Source organism: Labrus bergylta, chromosome 7 (assembly GCF_963930695.1).
Source record: "Labrus bergylta chromosome 7, fLabBer1.1, whole genome shotgun sequence".
In the NCBI taxonomy this organism is placed as follows: domain Eukaryota; kingdom Metazoa; phylum Chordata; class Actinopteri; order Labriformes; family Labridae; genus Labrus; species Labrus bergylta.
Window position 1 is genome coordinate 18,738,848 of NC_089201.1, and position 17,988 is coordinate 18,756,835.

At 38.8% G+C, this 17,988-nt stretch overlaps 1 protein-coding gene across 1 annotated transcript; it reads right to left on the reverse strand.

Moving 5' to 3' along the window:
- Positions 1 to 1,680: 1,680 nt before the first annotated feature.
- On the reverse strand, positions 1,681 to 17,074 carry scamp2 (secretory carrier membrane protein 2). The gene is made up of 9 exons (XM_020660660.3): positions 16,914 to 17,074; positions 11,403 to 11,471; positions 11,000 to 11,086; positions 9,450 to 9,561; positions 8,902 to 9,030; positions 7,334 to 7,493; positions 7,025 to 7,126; positions 4,452 to 4,569; positions 1,681 to 3,948 (listed from the first exon to the last, which is right to left on the reverse strand). Exons 1-9 carry the CDS (start codon positions 16,968 to 16,970, stop codon positions 3,799 to 3,801), a joined length of 984 nt encoding a protein of 327 aa, XP_020516316.1. The 5' UTR covers positions 16,971 to 17,074; the 3' UTR covers positions 1,681 to 3,798.
- Positions 17,075 to 17,988: the final 914 nt, after the last annotated feature.

The window sequence follows — 17,988 nt, forward strand, 5'->3', positions numbered from 1 at the left end:
TTTCTGGGGTGCCATTGGCCTGGTGGTTAGGTTGTGCAACCCCGGGTTTGATTCCAAGGTAATCCACAAAGATCAACTCCCTGTCTCTGTTTATTAAAAAAAATTGTTTATAGTAGCATTCATCTTGTCCAAAACTCTGCCCTACTTGGGATCCTGGGGTGTTACCAGGCCAGGTGAGCTATAGAATCTCTCCACTAGTCCTAGGTAAAACTTTTAAAAAGGAAACATTAATTGAGGCGAGAGACGGGACAAAATATTGATACGGCATCCTGACTTATGTAATTAAATTATCAAATCGCTAGGGTTAAATATCGATATTTTATTTACACAAAAATACAAAGCTCTAAAAAGATTTCACTGCCAATTTGACTCACAGTGTCAATACTTTATGAATCCTAAAGGTGGCATCTATGACAAAAATGTAAGGAATGTATATCTCATGTTACTCTTGGATTTCCACCCCTTACTACAGTATGAATAAATGTGGGTCCGTCCCTTACTTTTAGGTTGTAGAGAAGAGTCTAAAAGTTCTTTGGTCTGCCCCGGTCATGGGCCTGAATGACCCAGTTGTTGATGGTGGTGTCTGATGGGAGGTGGTTGCTGTTATTCTGCAGACAGAGTGACAGATAGAGCCTGGAGGAAGGGAAACACAGGCACAATGACGGACAGAAAGATAGTGAAAGCAGCAGTTCGGGTTCCATTGCAGAATCCCCACAGACTGTCTGGGTCAGTGCAGACACAGAGCGGTCACAAAGGTCGTCCCCTCCTCTCCACTCTGAGTCTCAGCTCCTCCGTCTCCTCTGTCCTGCTTAGAATAAAAAGGAAAAAGAAACTGACAGGACAGACTATCAAAGATGAGAAAATGGCCTTGAGCAGTTGTCCAGTATGTGGCTTTGATTTGTCCAGCTTTTGTTTGATTGAATATAAATGTTCTGGCAGGAATATCATCTCAGTAACACCTCAGCAAATCAACAACACATCAGGAAAACAAATGCAATGGATGTGAAACCATCTTGCGCAACAAAAAATCATCTGTGAAGTTATGGAGTTAGATTGTTACAGGGTGGTAGCTATGTCACTGTGAAAAAGCAAATTTAAATACAGAAAAACCTCAAATTTATACCTGAAGTTTAAGTTTTCGTCTTAGACTTTAAAGATTAAATTAGCTCAGGTTAATGGGCCTTCTCTCCTTGCTCTTATGTTTTTGTCTGGGTTTTTTTTTTTTTTTTTAGAAAATGTATATAAAGTTGTATATAGGCCATCAAGCTAAACTGGCCTATCACCCAGAGAAATGCAGAACTACATTTAGCCCAGACATCTGGACCTCAGCCTGCAAGAACTGAAGTTTGGTGGAGCTAGCACTACCAACGTTAGCCACACTCGGCAAACCAATTTGACATATTTTACCCGCTGATGACGTGAACCCGCTCTGGAATCTGTCACAGCTCATCACTATGACTGCACGTTAGATTCCCCGTAACTATTATAAATCGTACTCAATTTGAAATGTCTTCTGTGTTTTCTTACCTTATCAGTCTGAGTCTAAATTTTCTGTTCAATGGACTTGGAATGAGTCCCTAGGAACATCCTTATCTGTATCGCTACTCCCCTGCATACTCAGAAATATCCCAATGAAAGAAAGGTTTTTAAAAGTAGAAAGAATACAATGAAAGCATCAAATGAAAGCAAAGCATTTTATTAAATGTTATATTTATCATTGAAATACAAAAGGCATTGGCTTATGATCTCCTGAAACAATGCATTCAGAGATGTCTGACTTCATAAAAATCATGTATGAGAATGTGTACAATGGATGTAAGCTCAAACCTTTAAATGAGACCACTGTTGATTACATTTCAAAACTAATCTTGAGCCCGCAATAGTTTTTTCTAAGGAAATGCCATCATTTTACTGATGTTAAAAAAAGGACATCAAATAAACACAAATATGCACTTTTTCTGATACAAGAAATCACAGAAAATACACATCAAATAATTTAAAGGCTGTTGGTCGTCTCAGAGAGGAGGAAGGAGGTTTTTGAGAATAAACTCATTAATAAGGAAATGTGAAAACGTTAGCTCCATGCAGGTAGCATTGAGAACTGGTTCGCTTCAAATTTGGGTTGGTTTTATGGCAACTTTACACGACAGAAATAATCACTCACATGAGGCAACGCGGGATTCAGCTGTTTCTCCTGTCATACCTGTGACTGTCAAACCAACATTCATCACCTTGACATGTGACAATGAAAATGATGGTTTTTAAAGAATCAAACATGCTAAATATTGTTTCAGATCTTCTTCATTAAAAATAAACTAGTTTATTTACTGTTGATAGTAAAATGAGAAGAAGGGAATAAGCTTGTTACAGTAAACTGTCTGAACTGTTTTCATTTAGCAGAAGGCGGTAATGCTTTGGTTTCCTTAGATACAAGTCTTTAACAAGGCATTTATCCAACAGGCTGTTAAAACTGCTTGTATTGTTTTAAACGCTTTTGACAAAAAAAAAAAAAGCGGTCCAGAAGTGACGTCTGATATTCTCTCTTTTTTTTGTAGTTATTTTTTATTTTTTTTACCTTTTGTTGGATAGGACAGCCGGAGAGAGACAGGAAATGTTGGGAGTTGAGAGTGGGGGGACGAAATGCAATAAAGGGACGAGGTCGGATTCGAACCCACAACCGCTGCAACGACGGCTACAGCCTCCGTACTGTACATGGGGTGCGCAACATAACGGCTAGGCTATCTGCACTCCTTCTCTGTTCAACTAAGAGGAAAAATTAAAGTTTGACTGAAACTTCTCTGTTCTAATGTCATCTTTAAGTAGAAACCATCGTGTTATAAACGTGTTATTAACGTAAAATATCCCCAACAGAACATTCAGATTTCAAAATGTAATTTACTGAGAGATCTTTGTAAAGATTTTGTGTCAGAAAGTCTGAAGGCACAGGTTTTAAAAAGTGTCAACACAGCATTACTATCTGTCAGTGATTTGAGGGTGGGCTCGTCTGAGAATTGTGGTTTTTTTCTTCCTTTTGCATAATTGAACAAAGGTTTAAATTATTAGCGACAGTAACAGTTAAATCCAGGATCAAAGGCCAAAGTGATTGGATTACAACAAACACTTTTTACAGTTACTTTTTTTCACTATTACACAATTTTTTTCTTTTGCCAAAATATGTTCAACAACAAAGAGAAAGGCATCTGAGACAGAAGAAATGCTAATCAATGACAAACAGAAACACTTCTCATTTATATTACAGAATCAGAGTCCACAGTCAGATGTCGACAGAGACGGGCATACTACACCCACATTTATACATGTGATCAGCATGCATGTACACACACACACACACACACACACTCAACACACACACATCTGCACAGTCACATATTACACTGAAGAGCAATGCCAAAAAGTAAAAATTTACAAAGCAAGGACACACTGACAGAGCAGTCAGTCAACTTCATTCACACTCTCCCCGCCCAGAATGCACTCGTCTTAATGCAGATGCACCACATAGAGCCCGATGGAGCGACTCTGCAAGTTACCGTGGGGAATTAGACGCGCATTGTTTAAGGGGGTGAAAGGAGGGAGGCTAATAACGTAGCCTTACCCAGCTCAAAGTCTATACATCATGAGGTTATAATTAACATTGAAAAGGGTAGAGGCTGCTTTCCAGACTCACGACACTGACTCTAACCTTCCTGATTCATCAAGCTTTGTTTTCATTTATTATTCAGACCTGACAACATATAGACCTTGACCTGTAAAAGGGGTTTCGCTTGGCTCCGTTGATAACTAGTTGTTCCCCTGGAACGCTCCCTGGGCAGCAGTGGATGCTGCTCCGGCTGCCGCTGTCTGGAAGGTTTTATTGGTGAAGACGCCCTGTGAGAACTCTTGCTGGGCCTTCTGGAAACTGGCCCCGGTCCGGCGGTACATTTGGTGGACCTAAAAGAGAAAGAGATGATAAATAAGGTTGTTAAAATGTTCATGTTGATAACTGCCGTTTGAACAATATCTGCTAAGAAAAAGAGTGGAAAACGCGGAAGTGTTCCAGCCTCATGGCCTTGGTCAGGGTGTTAAAGTACTGCACAGGTGTGCTGGGATAGAAAATAGGTAAGAGCTTCCTTGTTGTGTCGGCAACCGTCGGGTTGCCTGACGAAACGCGTCCCTCACAAGTGTGCCTGTAAACGCTTCAGAGACCACTCCACTACCAAACGGAGGTAAGCGGCTCCACTGTTGTCTTTTCAGTATATTCAGAAATGAGAAATTATACCCAATGGGATTCAATGGAAGCTCTGTCATGTTTATTCATTTTTTGTAAAACTTTCTACACTGAAGTCAAGAGACTCAGATTAAAACTAAATTCCCATTGACACATTAAACCAACTATTGACCAAAGGTAACCAAAAGCTATCCCACAAATTGAACAACAGGTAAACAATACTGACCATCTTGAGCAGGATGACGGACAGCACAGCGCAGAAGGTGAAGAGGATGGCCACTATGATCATGATGGCTCCCACTGCATGGTTGGTACGGAAACTAGAGAAGGCTGCGATCCAGCCACTGGAGCAAACAAACATTCGTAAGTGTTTTTTTTTAAGGTGTCTTAAAAACAACATTAACTACACAGCATGAAACGTTTCGAGTTTGCAGGCACATTAACTCTGAGTAATAGCTGGGTTAAGAAGAGAGAGGAGGATATGTTAAAGAAACAGGGAAATGCCAAGAAGATACAAGAAGAAGAGGCGGACTTTATGTTCTTAAAAACAGATTCTTTCACATTATTAAAACCATGAAATATGGCGTTATTTCAATATAAATGCATGCTGTAAAGATCAAATGAAATAAATAATGATAATATGATCGTATTATTACCTAGGAGTACATTGGTTATCGTCAGAGTATGACATTCAAATTGTGCTGCTTTCTGATTTGCATCTCATCTGCAGTTTAAGAGCTACGGAACAGGAAGGAGTCCATTAACTATCTGTTTTGACATTATGCAAAGTGCCGTGATGAGATGAGAGGTATCATTATGAAAGGCAAAGGGGGGGGGTAATAAAGAGCCATTTGCACAAGGGTCATTCTGGATTGTGCCATTTGGAAATCAAAGATTTTTCCAAACTTCAATTGAATGAAAGTGCACATCACCCAAAGGCTGGTTAGATTTCCATCCAGTGTGATTCAGGACAGGCCAATTCAACCCACTTATCTGATGTGGGGCACGTTCAAGCGCCACTGAGGCGTTTCCCAGAGCAACCAAAATGTGCGCCCTGGATTGAACATTTATTTACCTATTTGTTGAAGAGTTTTTTGTCGCGGTTTGTCTTGATTGGATAGGACAGTGGCTATAGTAAGCAACCAGGGAGAGAGAGAGAGAGAGAGGGGAATGACATTCGGGAAAGTAGCCACAGGTCGGACTTGAACCTGGTCCGCCTGCTTGGAGGACTACACCCTCAGTACATGAGGCACGACCTAACTGCTAGGCCATCTGCGCCCATGATTGAACATTTATGGAGCTGTTTGAATAAGGTGTTGTATAAGTTATTACAAACGATTAAATGATCAAATGTTTGCTTCCAAATCATGTCGTGTCAAAAATCTGTGTGTTGTGTTTAACTGAAAGTCATTTTAGCTGGACGCAGAAAGAAAGAGACAGAGATAGAGATAGAGATAGAGAGAGAGAGAGAGAGAGAGGTAGAGAGAGAGAGAGACGAAGGTAGCAGACTGTGAGCAGCAGAAACTTACAGCGTTACCAGCAGACAAAGCGGCAGCAGAGTAGAAGCTGAAGGATGGAAAGTTTCTGTCAGAAGAGTTGAAAGATTGCAGAAAAAGAGAAAAGATGTGGGACGGCTGATTAAAATTCTATAAGTGAATGCATAGAAACCACAAAGAAACTGAGCCCTCCTTGAAATAAATGTGAAAACTGCCTCCAGTTGATTCACATTTTATTTGTTTTGAACATGTTCAGATAACTCAGTTCAAGGCTCCAACCACTTCCTGTTATTTGTTCACTCCCTTAATTTATCCCTGGAATCACACAAGACTAAATTGTAACTCCTACACTTCTCTGTGTAAGCTGCAACTCAACCCCCCTTCCTACCTCTGCCTTTTAATGTATTATTATTTATTTACGCCTATCTCTTTAATTATCACTCTCTTTTCATGTTTATTCTTCTGACTGTCTGTCTGTTATTGCTATAAATGTCTGAGTGAGTGTGTGTCCTACGGCCCGGTTTAGTTCTGACCTGAGGTGGGTGGGTTTGGGTTTACTGACACACTGCTTCAGAATCATGCCTTATTTGTCAGTGTCATTAACCCTTGTTTGTCACTATATTGAGAAATTTAAATAAAAAGGAATTTGCCTCTCGCCCAATGACACCTGGGAACAGCTCCAGCCCCCCGAGAGTAGTACAGATAATGGATGGATAGATGTTAAGATAAGCTATTATTTTTATTAATAATGCACCAATTAAGATGCAAGTAAAATTAATTCTCATTCAGTCTTTATGAATCTCAATTATTAATTCTAGAAATGTGCAAAAAGTTTTTTGTTTTTTAAAAAAGATTTGTTTTGGGGCTTTTTGCCTTTATTTGATAGGACAGTGGATAGAGTAGGAAATTGTGAGGGGGCAGGAAATAACATGCGGGAAAGGAGCCACAGGTCGGACTTGAACTCAGGCCGCCCGCTTGGAGGACAACATCCTCTGTACATGGGGTACGACCTAACTAAACAAAATCTTAATTATCCAAACTTTTTGTTTATGAATTAGAGTAACACGTTTCAGGGCTGATTCTACACAAACCTTGGAAGTGTAACTTTAACATCATGCCAACTTTCTGCCTAAACTTTGGGGTTCATCACACATTTGAATATAACATATCCTTGACAACAATCTCCCTACCAAACTCTGAGTTCTGAGACCAAAACTGTCAATGAGAACACAATCCAAACTATTTGCCCTTCATTACATTATCCCTCCAAATGTCAGAATGAAACGCTCGGTGTTCGACTCACCTGTTGCCCCAGTTGGGGATGCCTACAGACTGGATGATGAAGATCACAACTTGGCAGAAAAACACAAAGAAGAAGAAGAAGAAGCTGAAGGAGCTGTCCGTCCTGAAAAGAAGAAATCAAGCCTCGGTCAATAAGGGAACCAAAGGAGACAATAAATATGAACTAAAAGCCAAATACATGACTAAGCGGAGAACACACAAACACATTTAAGTAGCATTATACTTATCAAAGTCAACTAAATGAATAAACAGAGAAGTAGCTAAGGCCACACAAACAGCTATACAACGTCCTTTATGAGAGGAGACTCACTTGAAGGCCTTGTAGACGGGCCGGTACCAGCAGAGGAAGGAGCAGGGAGCGAAGAGGATGAGCCAGAGAATGGAGAGGCCAAAATCAACACCGTGACTCGCATCAGTGATGAAGGAAGCCAAACACGCCAACAGGTTCAGGAACAGAGTCACACAGTTTACTGAAGGAACATTGAGAGAAGTGAGAGTGTCAATGATGATAGAGCTACAACAAATGACATCCTCCTGTCTGTGGTAAACCAAAACACCTTCACACCAATCTGTTGTAAATACGAATGAATATGACAACATTTTGTTATTTGGTGTTAAGCACAACTTTTAATACATTAAGAGATGGAATAATAACAAGATGATGTAAGTCTCACAGATCAGCTACTGTTTAATCCTAGAGAATTACGTTAATAAGGTGTATATTTGTAAAACTACGAAGGTCAGGGTGTAAGTAAATGAAGCAAAAAAAGAGTTGTTACATAATCTACATCATCAGCAGGTAGTGGTGTAACCTAGAAAAACAAGGTGATAGGTGCCATGGTGATGACCATGGTGGTGTTGTGACACATATTGCATTGAGTAGATAAAAACAGCACTGAATGGTCCTTCACTTTTTATTCCATTTTCTTTGGTTAAACATCTTTTAAAGTGTTTCTTTTTACGCCTTGTGTCTTTCTGTTCCTATTGGATAATTTGTTGGATAAATGTTATATTTAGCATTTATTAGCATTAGCCCAAATCCCTAAATTAAGAAAAATGTAGGTTTGATAAAAATGTCACAATTTTTTAAAACACTATTTGATGAGTGCTGTACTGACTGCCATCATCTGTACAGAGAAGGTAAAATGGTCAAACAAAAACATCTACAAAGCTGATAACATAAAGAAACTGTATCATATTTGAATTTGTGTTTATAATTCAGCCCTGATGTATACATGCTCACATCATTTTAAAGGGATAGTTCGGTATTTTAGAGATAGGACAGTGGATAGATTTGGAAACCGGGAAGAGAGAGAGAGAGAGAGAGAGAGAGAGAGAGAGAGAGAGAGAGAGAGTGGGGAATGACATGCGGGGAAAGGAGCCACAGGTCGGATTTGAACCCAGGCAGCCAGCTTTGAGGACTATGCCTCCGTAGATGCAGAATGCGCTCTTATCGCTAGGCTACAGGCGCTACTAGTTGAAGATTTTTTTAAGCGATGTTGCATGAGGTACTTGTTAATAATAACAGAAAGTCATCAACTATAATAACAAGTGTATAAGCCACAGGACATGCCGGTCAGCTCGGCCTCTTTATTGAGAAACCGGTTGGAGTAGCAGCACAGAAACTAGGCTATACACCACTGCAGATGGGGTCAGGCACGCCACATAATTCAGCTACTTTTTTTAGGACAGAAGCTCTGACCTAAGAACCAATGTCAGTTTCAGAAAGCCAATTTCTTTGAGCTCTAATCGCAGACCAAATACTGCATACAACCAGCGTCTTTGAGTATTTAGAAAAGCGCTGTATAAATCTAATTTATTTTTATTAACCACACTTTGGGGATAAAAAAAACAAACAAACTTTTGAAAGTAACTTACACATCCAGAGGTAGTATATCATCTTGCAGACTCTCTGAGACTCTGGGGGGATGTCCTCTGAGAAGTCCTGATAGAAACATGGCTTGATGGGGAAGCTCTTTGGAAGTGGCGGCCAGTTGTTCTCTTTACCTGTATGTACAAGAGACAACATCTAACCTGTTAGGAAGGAAGACATGCTGGACCAGTTGATTTTTAAATGTTTCACATTTTCAAATCATGACAACATTAACCAGGCATAAAGATAGAAACCATGTCAAATGTATAAATCTAAAACCATATTTAGATAAAATACATGTGCAAGATGAATCACAAGTTTAATGTGCTCGGCATAATATATGACAAAAATGCTTTTTAAAGTGCATGCATTAACAGCTGGAAAAGGGATTATAACCAATTCACTAAAATATTCCTGTGTGCAAGTATGTTTGATATTCCTCTCTCTGAAACACAACGCACACATTCCATATTGTTTTTCCTGTAAGTTGTGCAGCTTCTGCTAGTGCTGCAGAGGAGGTTTTTTTTTTTTTTTTTTCTTCATCTTTAATGACCTGAGGAGCCTCTAGTCTGCAGCGCCTGCTCTCTGCGGTCCAGCTCGGCAGCTTTTCTCTCCAGCTCCTCCTGCTGCCTCAGCAGATTGGCCTGAGCCACAGCAGCAGTCGCCTGCAAGTAGAGAGTCGGAAACACTTTACTCAACAAACACAGCGAACGTACAGGAATGTATCATTATTGTTTGTGACAATGGCGCGGACAACTCGGCTACTCTCAGAGGTTTAACATTAAGAACAAAGTGTAGAGATGCAACTGGACCGTAAAGAGTCTGGAAGTAAAAAATGCCAGATATTAAGGACACATATAAGGCTGCATGATATTTTAAAAATTTGACACAAAACATCTATTGTACACACAGACTGCAAAAGCCATTCTGAGCTTTTCACAGGTGTTGACAAGGGTTTATGAGGATGTACTACTTCTTTTTTTTTTTAAGGTCACAGTCCTGTTTGTAAAGCAGAACATACATATTCATAGTTGATGTCTTACTCGGCAGAAAAACAAAGGACACGGGTGATCTGTAATGCTATTCATGAATATTGATGAGGTTACCGGGTGAACAAGGAGGCTCATGATAATATTGTGCAAACTGAGTCGATGTTTGTGTAGCAACCAAACGACCTCTGGGTCCAACCCAGTAACGAGTACTGGGTTGGACCACTTGCTCTTCAGCCATCCAGTTAGTATTAGATATTACATCTCCACAAGTAACATGAGGGAATGGTTGGATGAAAGCTCAATTCTGCTTGACTTTGCATGCTGCGTTAAATGTTGTTGGGCTCTCTAATCTTCGTCTCATGTCTAAGTGAACAACTCCTAAGTAAACATGACGGTCTTAAAATGCAGTCAGGCGCCCTGAGGGAAACAGCATGCTGTACATTGTGTCTCCAGATATCTGAAAGACAACCTGCAGTTTGTCTGTTTCAGCCTTTTAGAAGTGAACATTTGTTTAACAACAGGCTCCAAAGACAGCATCAAAATTACCAACATACAGTTGTATAAAAGTAGGCTAAGTAGTAAGATCTCCAATATTATCAATACTAAAAGGTACTTTTTAATTCAATGTGTTTTAAAATTAAAATTCAGATTGATAGTATTAAAAAGTACTGAAGCTTTAAATAAAACTTTAGATCTTCAGTCACATTTGTAAAAAAAAAAAAAATGGCCAGGTGTGAAAGAGAGAGAGCACTGTCTAAGATTCACAAAGACATTGGCAAAATTGCCTGCAAGAGTTCCCTGCAATTTGGGGAATTATACACAAAAAATAACCCAATACTGGGTGCTTAGGACTTCTATTTTACGTAGGGTAATCGTATTATTCTACAAGTATCATATGTGTTTTTTATGGTCCATATTTTGCAGCTAAAAGGAGCATTAAACTGAACCAAACGTGAAAAATAAAAGAGCTGCTTTATATATGATACTGAAAACAGCATTCAGAGAAACACTTTTCTCCATTTTACTTCATGTGGTAGTTTTGCTACCTTATCAGCTTTGGCAGATAAGTGGTAGAGAGAGAGTGTGACGCATCCAGTTATATGTGACTCACCTGTGGACTGGGCTCTGTAGACGGCTGTAACACAGCAGGCTGGTAAGGAGAGGGGGCGGCTGGAGTGGTTTGAGTGGCTAAACCATCCTGAAAATAAAAAAACAATAAGAAGAGAAAGATGGTAGTGAGTGATTGTGAGGAAATTAAGAAGGATGAGAACGAAAGACAAAGACATGAGGATGACAGAGGACGAAGAAATAAAAGAGGAAGGAGGAAGGATGAAGGAAAAGAATAGGAGACGGTAAGCAAGGAAGAGGAGAAGAAAAGTGTGGAAAACCAGGTCCAATGAGAGCAAGAGGTGAAAAGGAGTATGAGGAGATAAAACAATTGGACAGAACCAAACTAAAGATAGCCATTGAGAGGAAGAGAAAAAACAAGATAACATATGTTTCAGGTGTCTTACTTTGGGAAATGGGCTGTACTGGTCGACTGGTGCTACACTGGAGTTGGTCACCTGTGTGACTGAAGGGTCCTGCAAAACAACCAAACAGGCGTCAATCATCATTATAGGTCACTCCATCACAACAGCTACAGTCTATCCACATAAATTGGATCAACTGAGACTTCTGTATCCAATTTAAAGTGCTTGACCTTCATTAAACTTTGTTGATCTCTAGGAAGTATTTGATGTCTCTGGTCACAGAAAGGTCAGAGCTGCTGGATTAAGTAGAGGTGTGTTGTCTTGTTTAAAGCCACAATGGCAATCAGGATTGGATTAACTGAATAAAGGAGGCGGGGGGGGGGGGGTTGTAACAGAGCATTGCAGATACAGGACAGCATTTATTGGCAGGTAAGTGTAATAGCTGAAAGAACTGAGGGGTGATCTATGGCATTGAGTCTTGATATCCGACTTCTGAAAACACAAACAAACATTTACTACAGCTTGTCTTTCCTACATGAAAGAGCAATCCTACCCTCTTTTCTGGTGGATCTACAGGAAATGAGTTTGTGTTTGATGCGCCAATGCAACCAATGAGACAAAACTTTTCTTTTGAATTTTCAATTGTTAATTTCCCAAGATCCACACATCAAACTGAAGATTTGGTCTTACTGTACTAGAGATAATGAAGAGCTGGTGCGTCACCATGCGTCCAGACTAATGTAACGCCAACAGCTTGGTGCTTAACTAGTGGTCTAAACTGTAGAGCTCAATACCTGAGAACACAGTCGGCCCAAATGACTAATACTTAAAGAGCCCATATTATGCCCTTTCTGGGGTTTGTATATTTAATCTATGTACCTACTTTTGTACGTTCACAATAGCTAAAGTCCGAAAAAAGTGTCTGTTTTCATGTACTGCTCCTCCTTGCTCCCTCTACGCTCTGAGTCCGTCAGCTACGCTCTGTTGAGCCCACACTGTTAAACCCCACGTGGGCCAAGTCTGCTCTGATTGGTCTGCCGATCCGCTCTGTTGTTATTGGTCAGTTGCTCAGCACGCGTCTTGGAAATTTCAACATGAGCTGCTGGGCTTGCCACAACGAGCCAATGGGCTTAGATCAGTGATCTCACACTGACAATGACGTCGGACTGACAAATTTGTATCGAGGGGACTAGAACCGAGCGTTACATGCAGCTAATGCTACAGCTAAAAGGAGGACGTAGGAGAAGCTGTGTTTCTGTGGACTTTGAATTTTTGCACACAGACACTTGGAAAACACACTAAAGGGCATAGAAAACCAGAAAAAGCATAATATGGGACCTTTAATCAAACCTGATAGGTCCTGCAGTCACCTGCCTATAAAGCCGGGGGCAAGTGTTTATATGCACCGTCCTCCCACTCCAAGCAGTCGACGTTCATTAATAATCAAACTCAAATCATGACTGATAAGATAACACGTTTCATTGCAAAGTTAATGTCAATAAACAAAACCTAAAAATTCAAACTAAAACAACTTTTTGGCTCCAACTCTTCACTTCTAAGACATTTTTTATTATCTGAATCACTGAAGGTAAAAAAAAAAAACAAGCAACCCCAAACCATCCAATCCAGTGCACTGCCTTCCTTGACCAAGTCATCAAATGAAGTACAGAATCACTATGCTATTGTTCCTGTACAAGTCTTGATTAATAATTACCTGGGAAAGACTTATTACTAAAGAGGTCAGCCTTGGTAAACATTTATGGACTCAAATATTTGAACAAGGACAGAAGGAACCATTGTACATTTCTATCTTAAATGTGTCAACTTAGGACGGAAACAGTCGGAGCAATTTGATAATGAATGTTTTGAGTCCCTTTTCTATCATTATAAATTAAATTTTTACTTTTTTAATGACAAAAGAAGACCTTTGAAGAATCCCATCAGGCCTTAGTTTAGTTAATGCTGCACATGTTCTATAGAAATAATAAATATTGAGAAAAATAATATCAGAAGAATCAAGAGTGAAGCACATCTTTCTCATGTTGTGGTATTTACCAAATGACCTCTGATGTTCTCAGAGAAACAGGGAGGCTGAATTCCTACGAGCATTTTTTAAATTCCCCGATAATCAAAGTCTGCAATACAAATAAAGATCCTGATATATTCAAGAATTTCCCCAACTCTTGGAAAACCAACAGTGTAGACGCACTTATACTCTGCAAGATTTGAAATGTAGATACTGTACGGTATACTATGTTGTCTATTTTGAAGCTTTGAAAATGTGGTTAAAGTGCAAATACGTAAATTGTCTGAACTATTTACAATCTTTTTATTCCTTTGTCAAATAAAATGTTGGATTATTTGCTGGTTCAAGCTTCTCAAGTGTGTTTTTTTCTACTTTTCTGATAGTAAACTAAATGTTGTTGTAGTTCTTGTCTTGAGATATTTATATAACACATTTTCATACACCTCATAGACCAAATATTTGATCATTAAATGAGAAAATACTCAGTGGATTCATCCTTACTGAAGCCATAGCCCAGATAAACATTCATCAGCCATCTGTGCAGATCTCAAAGGAGGGGCAGCAGATGGGATATGGGAAATGTAGGATTTTTCTGAGATTGATCATTTTGACAACAACTGTCAGAATATTTTCTGTAATCTGGGTCAATTTCTTTTTTTAAAAAGGTGTGTAAGGAATTACATAAACATCAGCTGACAAACTTGACTTCACTCATTGACCATGTCATTAAAACTGTGACCTTATTCACTTATCTGCTTTGACAACACCTGTCATCATTCCCAGCAGGAAACACAGAGAGGTATGACGCTGCGGTTCACTCCTTCATTACTACTTTTTTTTAAGAGGCCAAAAAATGACTAAATAAAACAAATACTGGGAAAAAACAACTTCTGACATCTTCTTTTAGATGATTTGTTTACTGCAGATTTAAGAGTGATGATGCTTTCAAAAACCTGTTTTCAGTGGAGGTTTTAAACTACAGAAGAAATGTCTGTAAAAGTTGTCAAAGAAAGAATTCTAAATGTGCATCATGTAAAATGTGTTTACCTTGTATCACCATGTAACAGCAGGAAAAAAGATCTGCTGAGTCACAACTGAGAGGCTGCTTGTGATGACACATTACAAACAGAAATGGATTTAAATTCAAGCTCTAACCAAATTGACGACCCAAACCACTAAGCCTCTCTGAAATAAGGACTAAACTGGGACAGGCCGAAACAAGACGACATGATGTCTAAAGTGAAGGGGTGTGGAGAGAAGACACAAACTACAGCACGTCTTCAGCATTAATATTGATTTTAAGTTCTATTTTGATCAGGTGGAAAGTTCATTAAGCTTTAACCTGAAAGAATGGTAAAATTAATTTTGGATAAAAACAGCATGCTAATCAGACTTAAAGTCTTCATAACAGGAAACAGGACTTACTGTGATAACCATTGACCACCGAGGTGTGGCTGATTAAGCAATTTCATATTTAGTCACCTCCTCATATTGAATATTACAGCTCTACAGTGCTTAGAATGAAGTACAATATCAAACATGAGATAATAATTTAATTACCTAAAGGACATAATGTTTATCTTTAAGGTTCAGAAATGGTTTACTTTTGCTATTTTTTTCCAGTGTTGCTACATAGAAATTATTTCAAACTTTGGCACCTCACAGTTATTTAAATCTGACAGTGCATGCTTTTTATGAATACAATAGTGTGATAGTGTTACACTACAACATAGAAAACATATTCCAGATGCTGCTAGGTTATTTATTCAGCCACCTCCACACCCAGCAAACAAACAGAGGTCAGGTGTACTCTACACTGACGTCACTGCCATTGTGCACCTGACACAATAAAGTGTGACTCTGAGCAACTGTAAAACTGACTTCATTACAGCGTCACCTAAATCTGTTTTCACATATTTGACTTTGAGATGTAGTGTAGCCTAATACAAATGTTTTACAGCATGTGAACCCTGGTTACTCTTGAGTGATGAATTGCTTGTTTCACCCTTCAAACGGTTTGCAGACATATCTACTTTTGGACTTGACAAATGAGACAATCCTGAGTTTAAAATATCTGATTCACAATGTGCATACTGAATTAAAATATTATGGCATGCAGACTTCACTTAGATCTCATCTTTTACAGTGATGGGTTAACCCTAACCCTATTAAAGGCACTCACATCTGTGTGTCTCGGCTGCTTCACATATTATGAAGTCTGCATGCTAATTAATGTATGTAGACATCTTCCCAGGTTACAGAGGAGGGTCCTTGTGACTAAAATAAAAATAAAGAGGGAGTTATGCATGTTAGAAAAGTTACTTTCTTTTGTACTAAAGAATAAGACCGAGGAGATGAAGAAACTCTACAACTTGATGACTTCTGTGGAAAAGTATAAAATATACATCTGGAGTGTGATGGGGTTTCCAACGACTACAAAGGGAATAGAAGAGGATAATCTGTAGTTGGATAATGTTATTTTTCGTTTGATTGTAAAGCCCCCAACAAAAAAGAACTAAAAGTGTTGCCATAATCAGTGGCAATTTAACAGCTAGGAAAGGTTGAACAAATATAGATTTTATTTTAGGTTAAAAAAAAAAATGTAGGACAAAGATTGTTTAGGAGCTTTTGACATAAGGAAGTAAACGTATTTAGCTGCCTCTGTGACTATGCATCTGTTTATTTTTTCCCAAACGTAATGAAAGAACAACATTCAATACAGAAAAAAACTATTAGCAATAATACACTGAATGCAACTTTCTCAGTTTTGGAAAGTCCACAATGCACTCATGTTCAAAGACATGACGATATAAAAACACATCCCACTGATCATTAAATTTGCATTGCACTAACAAATGCACACAAAGAAACACCTTCATCTGCAGATCAGCCAGTTTAGCACGCAGACAACGCATGTGAGGGATCCTCCTTCCAACACTAGACATCATAGCTTTAATCAAAGAAAGTTATCTAAACTTTAATACATTTCACAAACAATCACGTTCAAGCTACAGGGCTCTGTATAAACTGAGGAGACTTCCAGGTCACATCCTTTAGCTTGCAAAGTCTCTCTGAAGTGTAAACAAGCAGTACCAATGGAGTTAAAGTGGCCAGAAACTCAGGGTCTTTGTGTAATCTAGGAGATAATACACGACTCTAAAATGATATAAAACCGACCAAACTTAGTATGAACTGCCAATAATAAAACAAACCAATCTAAAAGGAGAATAGAAACAGATGCAAAGTAGCTTAAAACGGCCTGACACACATTCCTAGTTGGCTACAGTTTAACTTCCTGCAACTAAGCCTGCAGGATACCCCGCCCCTTTCTCAAACAAACCCGCTGATTGGCTGTACACTTGCCAATCATGCTTTACTTGCCAAATGGCTTTCAAGAGAGCAAGTAAAGATCCCTCCCCCACATCCACCCAACTAGTTTCCTGGCGTGTTGGCTACTTTCTAACGAATGATATGTCAGCACCAAAGCCCCGAAAGTGTCTCAACAAAAGCTTAACCAGTAAACTTACATTAAAAGGGTTGTCTGCCACGGGCTCTGCGAAGGGGTTGCTATCATATCCCGACATTTTGAAATGACTGCGCGCTGTTTGGACCTCTCTGAAACAGGGAATAAACAGCAAACTCTCCGCTGTCGTTAAGAGTTGTCTCCCCTGTTACTTCCTCGAATGAAGTTTACGGCGCATGCGCTCTCAACCACCTGGGCTGTGACGTGTTCAGTTGACACACGTCACAGCGTTTAGGAGGGAAAGCGCGCCACCTGTGGCTTTCGGCTCTGTGAATTATCATGATTTGTTAAATAGCGTACTACTTTATTAGTTTAAAAAATGTAAATATATAAGGGTCCCCTTAATGTTTATGCTACGCGAAGGGAACTAGTATTTTATCAGGAATAAAGGTGAAGCTTCACTGAAAACCCTTAAATGTATTTTATTAATTAATCATTAGCCTATAACATACAACAGGGACCGTAATTTACACGTAAGGGAAGTTTACACATTATAAAGAGAACTGTTTAGTCTATGAGACAGTTTCCTCGATTTCCCATGGGTATTTTTTTTAAAGTCTACGAAAACTTGCGTTAAAAAGTCGTGACAGATGAGGACATTTCATATTCAGGGAGGATCGAATTAAGATGCAAATTAGGTTTCTTTCCAAGAGATGCAGCATAAAACTTTTTTTTTTAAGACTTAAGAGCTTAACTGAGCTCGTCTAAAAGTAAGAATATACTGATTCAACTTTATTCCGAACAAAAAGGAAGAAAAATAAAAAGTTCTGCCTCTTACGAGTCTATAGACATCACGATTTGTTTTTTTAATACGTTAATAAAGGTAGCCTACGGTTGAGAAAATTCAATAAATGTTTTTATTTTATCCATATGTCATTAATATAATAATAATAATAATAATAATAGCCTATTAATATAATAATAATAATATCATCAAATATAAGCGCTTATATAAGTATCTTTACAGTTTAAAAGGAAGTTAGATATAACAAAAACTGCCCCCTATTATGTAGTTAATATATTTAAGCAATTTAATCGTAGATATCTAGACCGTGTAGGATATTAACACATTTTTATTT

Bases quoted from the DNA above. Each gene is read 5' to 3' on its own strand.
- scamp2 (XM_020660660.3), bottom strand. From the start codon at position 16,970: ATGTCGGGATATGATAGCAACCCCTTCGCAGAGCCCGTGGCAGACAAC. The intron at 11,472-16,913 runs GTAAGTTTACTG...GTTGTTTTGCAG, and splicing joins TGGCAGACAACCCTTTTAAT to GACCCTTCAGTCACACAGGT. The intron at 7,127-7,333 runs GTGAGTCTCCTC...TCTTCTTTTCAG, and splicing joins CCCGTCTACAAGGCCTTCAA to GACGGACAGCTCCTTCAGCT.